The sequence below is a fragment of the Belonocnema kinseyi genome, chromosome 8 (assembly GCF_010883055.1).
Source record: "Belonocnema kinseyi isolate 2016_QV_RU_SX_M_011 chromosome 8, B_treatae_v1, whole genome shotgun sequence".
Taxonomy (NCBI): Eukaryota; Metazoa; Arthropoda; class Insecta; order Hymenoptera; family Cynipidae; genus Belonocnema; species Belonocnema kinseyi.
The window spans coordinates 93,621,625-93,634,153 of NC_046664.1; the positions used below are offsets into that span (position 1 = coordinate 93,621,625).

The 12,529-nt window shown below is 33.3% G+C and overlaps 1 protein-coding gene across 1 annotated transcript in view; it reads right to left on the reverse strand.

Moving 5' to 3' along the window:
* The window catches only part of LOC117178165 (icarapin-like), a 101,159-nt gene extending 92,026 nt beyond the window's left edge, over positions 1–9,133 (reverse strand). Inside the window, exon 1 of the mRNA XM_033369443.1 lies at positions 8,836–9,133. Coding sequence (XP_033225334.1) covers positions 8,836–8,899 — 64 coding nt within the window. The 5' untranslated portion in view covers positions 8,900–9,133. The remainder of the gene's footprint in view (positions 1–8,835) is intronic.
* Between the last annotated feature and the right edge of the window lie 3,396 nt (positions 9,134–12,529).

Here is a 12,529-nt window from a genome sequence, read left to right on the forward strand (position 1 = left end):
TTTACTTTTAAGAAATGAATTAACAGATTTTAAATACTGACGTGAAAAGGACAGCTATGCTCATCTCGCCCTACCCTACCCTATATGTGAAATAACGTTTAGGCATGTAAAATAATATGAAACTCGACAAACACCATATAAGTATAAATAAAATATGCATTTATACGAGGGTGGTATTACGTTTATTAAGTTGACTTTATCTAGAAGTCGAAAATGTTCATTAAAACTCCTTGGAGAATGGCAGCGTGTGTCACGCATAAATATATAAAGAGAAACAGCCCTGAGAATGTTGCAAGCTCAGCGAATCTCTAACCACGAATTTCAAATTAGATTGGTTCGTGCCCATGTACAAAATTTGAATGTCATTTACAAACAGGGATCCTGCATTTCCATAAGGGGTATTAACTTAGTGATTGCGTTACTACTCTTTACTTTGTGACAGTTTAACAATTGGTTGTAAGCTGTTACTTTACCTTCTACTGACTTCATAAATATTACATTTTCTTCAAAATTAACATGCTCTAATAAGGAGTCTAAAGCATTTAACGAGAAAATACTTAACTCCATATATCTCTTAAAAAATTAGACAATTTCTGAAAATTTCATAACTAAATGTTTCACGGTAAAAAAAAAAACTTAAAGTCATTAAACCTTAAGATGGTTGGTTTTAAATTCAGTCGAATTTGTTTGGATTTAAGCCCGGATTTAAGAAAAATCGATCTGATTTCAAGCAAAATGATGTCACAAATTCGGAGTAATTTTACTGGATTTAATCCAAATAAATTATAACAACTTACAGTATTTGCTTTTAGCGTATTGATCTTTCTTTCTGACATATATTACTGAACCATTTAAACAAAAAGAAGTCAATTTTCAATGTAATATTGCAGAGGATTGATTTTTTAAAACACAATTTGATTCTTAATATTTTTTTAGGATTTCTAGTGTTTGAAATTAGCTGTCACCCACTTTGATTTACAGTTAAGAGCTTTTAAAAGTTTATTAAAGTCTTTAAATGTTTTTTTCAGCAAAAAATTTTTGGACCGGACCAAAATATTGTAAACGTTTTGAGACCTTCAAATATGCACATTTTTAAATGTAGTAAATACAAATATTTCTATTTTATGTCAATTATAAATTTGGTCAAGTTTGATCAAAATATTCACCTATTTATTGAAATTGAATCAATTTGGACTATTTTCAGGAATTATATCATTTTTCAATTAATTTTTGATCTGCGTTTCTCTTTACTAACAAGGGGCACCTATATTCTTAGGCATTTTCTTTTGATTTATACATCCTCCCAGTAATTGGTCATTACCACTCTTGTAATTTACTAAAATAATAAAATGCGCTTTTCAATTTTAAAACAGGCCTGGCGAGAGAGGCGGTATGGGCGGGGTAAAAGGAAATTCTTCAGGGGCTAAAGTTTTCATGAGACTGTATTCTTAATTTTCAAAATTACATATAGGGGCCTGTCATTCCCATTCCCCCGTCCGGGGTATTATAATAGTACACTGGAACTTGGATTGAATGAGTCCGGATTTAGTGACTTCGGAGCATGGACACACGAAACACGGGACTACGCATGCCATTGCAGGATTGATGCAATGAGGAGGGAGGTCCGCCATCTTTTGATGTCCCGCGAAAAACATAGCAGCGCCTACAAATTTATATTTTCATGCACCGTTTGTCGGCAGCAAACGCTCGTGCGCATAATCAAGTGTCACATCGTAAGATGGTGGCTCTACCTACTCACGGAATTCTCCCCCCTTCCGTGGATTCAACCCCGCTCGCCAAGTTAGGATGGCATGCCGAGTCCCGTGTTTCCTATGACCATGCTTCCGTTTAATATTGCCAAAATTGTTTTCGGGCTGAAAGTGCAGCTCCTCGGGATCGAGGGGGGATTGATCAAGCATGTGTCATTACCAGCAGCGTAGCTACAAAGGAGCAGTGAGCGGTAATATTAACGCATTCGAATTGGAAAGGGTTCGCACGTCAGTGAATGTTTAAGTTTGGGCGATCTGGATTCACCACTGAACGCCATTGAAGCTATGCCCGAAACCGGTGCTAAATACAAGATCCAGTGTAGTAAAAAACGTCTTTTATTTATATTCTAGTTTAATATCATATTATTTCAATATTTTTATATGCTTAATTTTTTATCTCATATAAAGATAATAATAAGAAAAATAGAAATGTTCAATTGAATGAAAAGAAATTAGAATTTTCTATAACAAAATTTTTTGTCCGATCTCTTGAAAACGCGCCATTGCATGCACGTGAAGCAGGCGAAATGTGGCCGCTTCCAGCCTATGCGACGTTCGCACATGCGCTCTCCGCCGCATTTTAAAAAAATTACATCACAGTTCCCTAAATTTTTCCTTCATCTAAGTACGCTATTTCTTCCTTTCACTTATAATTTGAAATTGTCCACAACACCAAACATCCCATTATCTGCTTCACATGCTTGTTTTCCAGGAGGGTTGGTCAAAAAGTATAGTGTATATCTAGGCCTAGGGCATACTGCTATTTTGACGAGTGTGAATTTGCCACCTGAGTATTTCTTTGAGCGTTTCTATCTTTATAGGCCTTTCACACACAATGTACTATTCTTCAACTAAAAGTCGTAAGGTTGAAAAAAAATTTTTAAATGAAATTAAAAAAAAATAATTCGGCTTAATTTAAATAAATTCCATAGTTAATTGCGATAAAAAAGTTTTAAATGAAAAAAAGCAATTAATAAATAATGCCCGTAGCAGGAATTGAACACGGACATTACAGTTCTAAACTCGGAGTGCTACAATCAGCCGATCTCTATCTTGAAGTTGAAAGACTTTCGCATCGCGGTCAATATAAATTGCGTGGATTTTTTAAAAGTTGTTTTTCTCGAGAATGGTTGAAAAGCATGTCTTATCAATTTAGAATCATTCAAGTTCGTTAATGACCCATTACTGGGACGAGTATGAATCCAAATAAAATTGCGAATTGCGGAGGTATATGGATATCATGATTGTACAATGTAGAAACGACTTTCAAGAAAGTATTTCTTTGAAAATATGAAATCCGTGGCAATGACATCTTCGTGCCTTGGGTACGAAAATGTGTTCCTGTTTTCAGAAATGTTTATGAAACTATTGCTTTTATGTTGAAAAATCACTGGCATGTGTACGTGATAATGATTGCAACTGGCACACAATATAACCAACCAAAACTTGGTTCACGTCTTCTTGGATGTTTTCTGCTGACAGTTATTACTTCAAGGGAAAAAAGTGGATGAGGCATATTGTGTTCACGTGTTCGCAAGGTTTTTAAAAATGTAGAAATATTTTTATTTCGTTGTATTTTCTACCGAATTCGAATAAGAAAATTACAGATACACTTTTATTTCTAATAGAAATGTGTTATTAATATTTTAATTTGATCAATAACTGAAATTAAACAAAAATAAAAAATGTTCCAGTGAATTTATGCTCCATAATAATAAATATCTGAAGAGAATAAAGGCCGCAAAAAATCAATACGATTTCTTATTTCACAGACAAGGAACGCACCTCGGTGAAACCTTAGCTTATTTTTTGCATGTGACCTCCCCGCAGGCGATATATGAAAGAGAAAACAAAGCGCACTTTCGAGATTAAAACATTTTCGCATTTTGAAAGCACTTTAATCCCCTTATGCGAGATTATTTTTAATTAAAACGCATTATTTCGAAACAAGGACTTTGAAGGACAATTTTAATTATATGAAAGTAAATTTCGCAGATTTATTTTCAATATTAATGAAAAGGTTGTTAAGGCCATGTGACGAGTGGGTCACGTGACCAGATTCCTACCTTACCGCCACTTTTTTTATTTCCCAAATTATTTTTACACGAAGCGGCACATTGAGTTGAAAATTTGAGATAATAAATAAGGAGCACTAATGAAGGTGAGTCTGCCCTAATTTTAATAATTATAAAAAAAGCAAAAAATTATTTACAACAAAAAACTTTTTTCATAATTATACAGATTTAGGACCAAATCCACAATTCTTAGTGCTTCTTGTTTAGTAACCCAAATTTTCATCTCGATGTGGAGCTTCGTGCAAATATAAGTTAGGAAATGAAAAAAGTGTCGGTAAGGTAGGAATCTGGTCATGTGACCCACTCATCACATAATCTTAAGGAATGCCGGTTTAAGTTCGAGACTTCATTCTATAGTTTCCTTACAGGAGGAAGTAACAATACAAATTTTAATTGAAAATGTACCTAAAAAGATTCTAACATTAAAAGGGAAATTATATTGTTTAAGAAAAGGAGAATGCAGGGAATAAATTAATTGGATTATGAATAATCTGTCTCACAGCTAACTATTTTTCCTCAGGAAAAAGAAAAACAGATAATAGATGCTGCCTAATTGATCACAAAAGTAGATCTTTTTTCATCATTGAGCAATTTTGATAAATTTAAATCGCAGATTGGGCTCTTACTTAACATTTAACCACTTCAAGATGCAATTGGATAATGAGATTTTTCCTTTAGGCATTTATGTTTCGACTGAATTTCGAAATCAATAATGTTTATTTTTATGGAGATGCAATTGAAACCCATTTAGTGATTGATTACAGGATATTCAGGTTTTATTTTTTGGTAAAATATTGAAAGTACAATAATAAAATAAATTGTTATTTTTCAATATTTAGGAATTAAAATAATATTGAATAAATTAAAATATATGGAGTAGAAGTGAGATTATGGAATTAATACTGGTGAGGAAAATATTTATCAATTATGAATACCATGCCATACGTGAGCTTATCGAAGGTTCCAGAGATTATTAATAAACTTCTTATACATTCGTAATAGGAAACAAAGACTTAGCGATAAATAATTAATTCAACGATGAGTTCAAACGTGTTAAATTACGAAGAGGATAAAATTCTTTATAATGCTGATATAGATATGCATAATTCAATGCATGTTTTCTTCAAATAAACGTTGGCAGCATACAAACAGGAAAAAGAAATCAAATAAAGTGAACAAAAATATGATATGAAAGTGGTCAAAATATTTGTAATTCAGTTTTTAAATCATTTTATGCTTTTTTTAACGTCATATCCATGCATTTGAAAAATTTTCCTCATGTTTCCAGTACGCTAGGCCTGTACTTTTCGAATCGGCCATTCTTAAATGTTGAATATATTTTGAAACTGTTCTTGTCATAAAATTTTTTTAAAAGTTTTAAAATAAACATTAATGAGTCACAGGAAAAAAACTCTCAAGAGATTGTAATGGCAAATCTGACTGTTATTAGCAAAATAAAAATGATTAACATTAAAGGATTTTGACCTTCTTTCTTCTCTAAAAATGATTTCCAAGAACATGATCATCAAATAATTATTAGTTGTTAAGTTTTTACTGTTTTAAAATTGCAATACAAATTACAGATAGAACTTTAGAAAAATATAAAAATTACTGAAGAAACTTCAAATATCCCCACAAACTATTTTTAATGAAAAAAAAACTTCTGGTATGTACTTAAAAAATGCTATGTGCATTGAATGCAAATTTATAAAAAAAACCTTTTTTGGATCTCTCTGTATATTGCGGAATTTAAGTTCATATTTAAAGTTCTTATCCATAAATTTGAGTTTAGTTTTTTTGTCATTGTTTAATAATTTAGTTACTAGATTTCAATTATTAAGGTTAAATTATATATTTAAATTTAAATTAATCTAAATTTAAGAGAATAACATTTTTGAATAGTATCGTTTCTAGGCGGGGCTGATTTGTGTCAAACTTCGGGCCGTTGGCTCGCTTTCAGCTGCGTCTTCGGCTCGCCAAGGTTTGCCGAAGGCTGTCGATGGCAACAATCGTTCACAAATCATTAAAATTATATATAAAGTAAATAAAGTGAAGTTATATATAGTGTTCCGCTTGACCATATCTTCTGTTGTTGGCTCAAACATTCGATTTCATGCAAAAAATATTCTAGTCGCCCTTTCCAGTTTCCCTATGCTCAGCGAAAATATTTGTAGCACTCTTACTGAATTTCGGCAAACTTGTACAATTGTACAATGTTTTTATTTAAAAGTTTGCATTTTATAATATTTTGATTCAAAATTATTCCCTAGTATTAGTTTGGATACAATATTAAAAAATAGAGAGTTTTATTAACGATGCTTACAACGTATAAACTACTTAAAAGTAGGTACCTTTCAAATTATTTATAAAATTGACGAAAATAGACCCAATGTTAAGTTTTGTGAATTTTGAAGGGTAACCCGAGTAACAATGTTTCGACTTGAGTCCGACTGGGCGATGTCGAGTTCGTCTCCAAGAGTCCGAAGTCTAACTGCGTCTCAAAACTGAGACGGGACATAAAATAATGTCTCAGTTTTGTGGCCTTAGCGGGGTGACTCCAAGTCGGCGTAAATTTATCTCAAAACTGACCCAATCCTGATGAACAAGGGGTACTGTATTCCTTAAAAAATTCATTAAAATTCTGTTTTGGCCCGATTTAATTGAAATTAAAATTGTTTTAAACAAATTTGTTCAAAAAATAATAAATGTATGATTTCTAATAAAATTTCTTTTAATCCTAACCAAAACAAGACTGTCAACAATCGTTCAAGGAATAAAATCAGCATAAACCGTTTTTTCTCAAAGACGCTTAGATTTTTCCCTTAAAATTCGACGCAATAAAAATTAGGACTATTTTATTGGATTTTATCAATAATTATAAAGGTTTGCATGGATTTAAAGGTGAAAAATTTGAAGAACACAGAAAACTGTAGTGAAATAGGCGTTCAAGAAAATTAAGCCTTTGCGAGAAAACCCCCTTGTGAAAGAGCTAATTTTCTAGTAGAAATTGGTCTAGATCTTCCTTAACACTTAATGTGTACTCGTAGGGCCGAAATGTGTGAAAAACTAGGCTAAAGAATCTTGGTAGTGCCTCGTTACAACCTAACTAGAATTTCCTGAACTGATTTAAATGAGGAAATCCTTGACTAGTAATCAATGAATTTTCCTCATTCAATACGAGTTTAGTTTTTCCTTGCCAAAACCTGGATACCATAAGAGTAAAATATTTCAATATACTCAAATTTTCAAAAATGCATGAATTTTTACTGATCACTGTTAATTTTTGCAGATTTTTTGACTACGCGAAATAACGAAAGGGGTAAAACACTGTTATCCAAAGACTTCGAAAAAGAATTATTGAGCATCATCCCCAACGCTACAGATTGGGATGGAGGTAGGACCGAGCGGACTAAAGCGGCCAAGGACTGAATAAGGCAAGCGACCAAACGAGGAATGGAAAATCTCGAATGTAGATTTCCTAGTCAGGTCCTCACTCCAAGCAGCGTTACATTCCTCAGTAGTACCTGACAAGATTCCTAGTTTGGTGCTAGCCAGACGTAAGGAAAAACTGACCATAAAATTGTATATAACTAGGACCAATCTCCAATAGGGTTCTGACGCAAAAATCTGCATTATTTTTTATTTTTTTATTTTAAAAAACAAGAAGGAAATTAAGAACTAATACTTTGCTTTATTTAAGCAAGAAATTATTGCTTAAAAAGCAACTATTTGCGAGGAAACACTTGTCAAAGAAAGGCGGGTCTCCAAGAATAATAATTCATACACAAAGAGTTGCATACATTTATGACTTCATACTTTTAAAAAACAACAAAAAGCTCTTGCAAACTATTATTTAGCTATCCTGAATTGTGAAACGCACAGGCGAAAAAAAGTATTTAATTACCAATTCAGAATTTTGACCCACTACTAGATCGAGATAGACCACAATTTTCCGCATAGAAATGAGTTAGGTCAAAACAATTAGTTTAAGAAAATAAATGCTTTTAGATGTTTATATTGGCGCCCTTATGCACTGTTACCCTACATTTTAATGAAGACTGTACGTATAGTATCTTATGCACGTAGTTTCCTTAACCTTGAACGCTATTCTATGACATGATAAATAAATATATTTCATCAATACTTAGTCATTTCATTTACATTTGTATTTACATTTGAAAGACCTCATGTACATTGGGATTTACTAAATTTATGAGACATTTCTTTGTAGACAAATTCAACATTGTAGAAATGGGTTTGAAAAGAATTTCAAGGAAGCTTCCATCAAGGATGTTACAGTTTTTTGGCGAATTTTCGACCTCCTCCCCACCATTGACACATTTTGACAATGGGAGCATGCTCATTGACAAAATATCATTAAAATAAAGAAATGTGCTCTTTTAAGGTTAAAATAAAATCTACTTTCTTAGGGACAAATGTTACCTGCCAAAATCAGAACACAGAAAGACTGATAGATCAAAATGATATTTCAAACTACCTCCATCTCGGTGTGATAATTTGAATACCTTGGTTGAGAATAAAAAAAATATTGTATTATTTTTATTTTAGGTAGCTTTACACTTTGTAATATGGATATTCTATTTTCGCTTAAAATTTATGAAAATTTTGGTTCTATAAATGGAGAAAACATTGGTATCGAACTTTAGAAAATCGCCATAAATAAATTAGCAGCAGCTCAGATTGCTCACGCAAATAAACAGGTCTTTTAAATGCCGTGTCTATAGGTACAAACAAATTTGGCGAGTGTAGCACAAATATTTTTGGTGAGCCTACACCCTTCGCTTTATAAAACCTCAATTTGACACACCTTCAGAATGTCAATTTTTCATATTCGCTAAGGAGATTTTTTTATCCATGATGCCTTCATATTGCATCGGTTCTCATAAGTCAGACACAAATTTCTTTAAGACAGTCAACTTTTTCTTCTCCATCAAAGTTGCAGAAAATAATTATTTTGATGAATTACTTACTCGGGGCAGCGTAGGCGTTTAGGATGAAAAGTGTAGCGACGAAAAGTACTCGAAAGTTCTCCATGTTGCACGTCTAACTTCAGGAAAAGACTCGGCACAAACTGATGATCGAGTATCGCGGACAAGGTACAAAAGAGAGGATCAAGGTCACTCAGCACTATACTAGCTGACTGGCTCCAACTGAAAAGTAAAACACGGCTCTCTGGCTTGCAAGTTATGTCTGTCGCTCGCTCGCGATATATGTGGGCACTCGCTTATACGGTTCAAGCAGTAGTGCCTGCTGATTTGTTGGAGTCACCGGCATTCGCCTCGTGGCCTCTCAAAGTAAACACACAGCCACTCATACACACACATTTGTATCTACACAAAATAATGATCTCCGACACTCTGCTCAACAGTCATTACAGCTGTACACACAGAATGTACTGTAAATTTACATATGCATATGCATGCACATGAACATGTACATACACATGCGCATGGACAATTATGATTGGTGAGTTACGACACAGATGCTCAAGAAGCCAGAGGAAGTTTCTGGCAACTACCGAAATTGAGTCTAATGAAAGGGAGGGGAACCTGTCCTGTCATATTTTTTAAGAAAGGCTCTTTCTAGATTTGAAATATAGCGGAGTTATTAAAGAAAACCTGTGTACAACTTTACTCATCTGCATTTTACAACATTTGTTTTTTTAAAAGAAACTCTCGTTGGGTAATTCGGAATATTCCGAGGAATATTCATTGGTTCATATGCTAGCATTGTGGATAAGCTTGATTTTCATGCGCAAAGTAGGCCAGAAAACTTAGGAAAAAATCTATTTACGTACGACGTACTATGTACTGAGTATCTAATGTAGGTAGTTCATTTTCTACTCGGCCTAACGAACTGATTTCCTGACGAGCAAAAACCTATTCTGCCGTCCAAGATAAGGTGATACGTATAAATGCGTATAAGTGACTTTTGAATAATCGGAAACTCAACCTAAAGGACAATGTCACTTACGTATCTTTTTACTTTGGACGGTAGTATTGGCCAAGTACGTTTTTCGAAATAGTTTCTGGGCGCCCAGTCGATCCTGTAAAACTGAACTTCGCCTGGATTAGGATGGTCCTTATTACGTGGGCTAAACCATTTTTTAAATAGCTGAGGCTCCAACCCTATTCTTTCTGGGGTTGCCAACTCGGTCCAATGTCCAACCCAGAGATTGTTGGAATAGTGGACTAAGTTTTCGACCCAAAGACCCGAAGATTTTCCCTAAAATCTGGACTCTCCAGGCGAAACCCTGAGTGTTGGCAACCCTAACACTTTCGGGAGGTTACATGAGAACAATGACAAAAAATGGTTTAGCTGTCTCAGCTAGATGTTTAGCTAAATTTCGTCTATTATGAAAATATAGCTGTGTTACCTAAATGTCCAGCTGTTTTAGCTAATTTTTCCATCTAGAAATTATCTGGCTAATTGATCTAGATAACTTCGAGAAGGAAAAATTTAGCTAAAACAGCTAGATATTTAGGTAACTCAGCTAGAAATTTAGGTAACACAGCTATATTTTCTTAGAGGACGAAATCCAGCTAAAGGTCTAGCTGGGATAGCTAAACCATTATTTTCAGGGAAGATGCTCAAAAATTTTTAGCAATATCGGGTAATGTTTAGAGGTCTTGTAGGAGACTTACATTTTCCATGTATTTTATATGGGGAAAATAGAACGAAATATTCTATTGGAGATAATTTTTTCAAATTGTAATGAAAACTAATGCCCACCTTAAGAGCGGTAGCTTTTAACAGAATGAACAAAGTTTTCATGTGTAAACTTCAACACTGAGAAAAATGGATGCTCAATATTGGATGTTCAAATTTTAAGATAATACCGGCAAAACATTTTTATGTTTAACTGAAACATCTAAGATCTCTGTCGCCGACTTGATGAAGATTTTGTCGATGTTGTTCGATGTCATTTCGTGTCGCATGTGAACTTGGGCAAAAGTGTTGATTACTAATAATTTGCATATAAATATTAACAATAATACCGTATATTATTTAGAAAAAGGAAAATGGTTGATACAAATCCTGTTTCTTCTTGAAAAAATTCTTCAAGGTAAAAACGCTTAGTGTTGAATATTTTTAATATCCATAGAAACTACTTTAACCATATAGATAACTGTCCTATCATTAAATATTAAATATGTTAACCTGAAACATCTGGATGTTAAGAACAAATATTCATTTTTCTCCGTGAAACTTATGCGGATAATTCGAAAAGGCGGCGAACAAAATTGTCTAAAAAGTAAGATATTTTTGCATTTTCCGAGAAAATCACTTGAAACTTCGTTAAAAGACTTTTATTTATTTAAAAATAAATAGTGATATTTACAACACAATATTTTGTAACACAGAAAATCGCCGATCCTTCAATGTACACCGAAATCGGTGTTCAATAGAGTTGCAACAAATTTGAGCCACACAGGTTCATTCGGAGAATCTAGGGGAAAAGCATCATTTAGACACTGTTTTTTCTCATCCAGTGCTACGTGAAGTGTCGTCTACAAACTGTAAGTCACGTGTCAAGATCATTTTGTCGGTCGTTATTTGAGTGAAACAGATGTTAATAAGCAGGTAACTTATAATAATAATTACCTAACTTTTTAATTCCTCCTATTTACCAGCGACTAAATAGTCTTGGAATAAAAATAGTACTTGGCGTGATATAATATCCAAATGTTAGGTTAGTCAAAACCTAATATATGACATTCAAACCACCAAAGCTGGGATGTACAAACTAAGTCGCGACTGTCTGCATCGAAATTGATGCCTGGTCGTTCGCACAAATTTCCACTAGATTTTCTGCGGAAGTTTAAAGGTATCTTAGATATCTAATCTTGCAGTGGCTAGTGTCATACATGAAAGATAAGGTAAATACAATTGTATAATAAAAACAGAAATTTGTTTTTCGTGATGAGTGGGGATGTAAATTTGCATGAAACTTTAGCCTGATGAAAAGTTTCATGAAACATTGGGAGTTTCGTGAAATATTGCAATGTTTCAAATATACCAGCGGGAACATTTAAACTGAAAAGATAAACGCCTATTAGGTGTTTTCAATTCAATAAACAGCTAACATCACTTCGTAGATTGCTAAGGGGAAAATAAGGGACTCTTACCTTCGTAAGAGGTAATTTTTTCTATATAAGTGTAGTTAAAAAATAGTTTTTATTTTTTAATTACTATTTAATGAAATAATAAAATAATGATTATTAATTATAAATATATTACAGAAATAAAGTTTTGTTCCATGCATTTGATCCATTTTTCCCCTCAGCTTTTAACAAAGTGAAGTTAGCTGATGGTTGAAGTGAAAATACCTATTTGAGGCTTTCATATCTCAACTTTTTCCTGACGGCTGATTTGATTTATTTTTCCGGTTTGTACTGTGGACCAATGATGCCAATGTTGGCACCCTGAGCTACTACGCTTGCGTTAGGGCTGAACGCTGGTTGGCCACACTTGGCGCGCGATTCAAAATTAAATTGAAAAAAAAAACAATTCTTGTAATTTAAATAAATAATTATTAAAATATGCACAACAATGCATTCAAATTGTGTGAATTTTGATTTCAGACAAGAAAAAAGTGTATAACACATATTTTATAAATAATAGTTTATTTTCATTGAACTCCAAAAACTGACTTATAGTTCA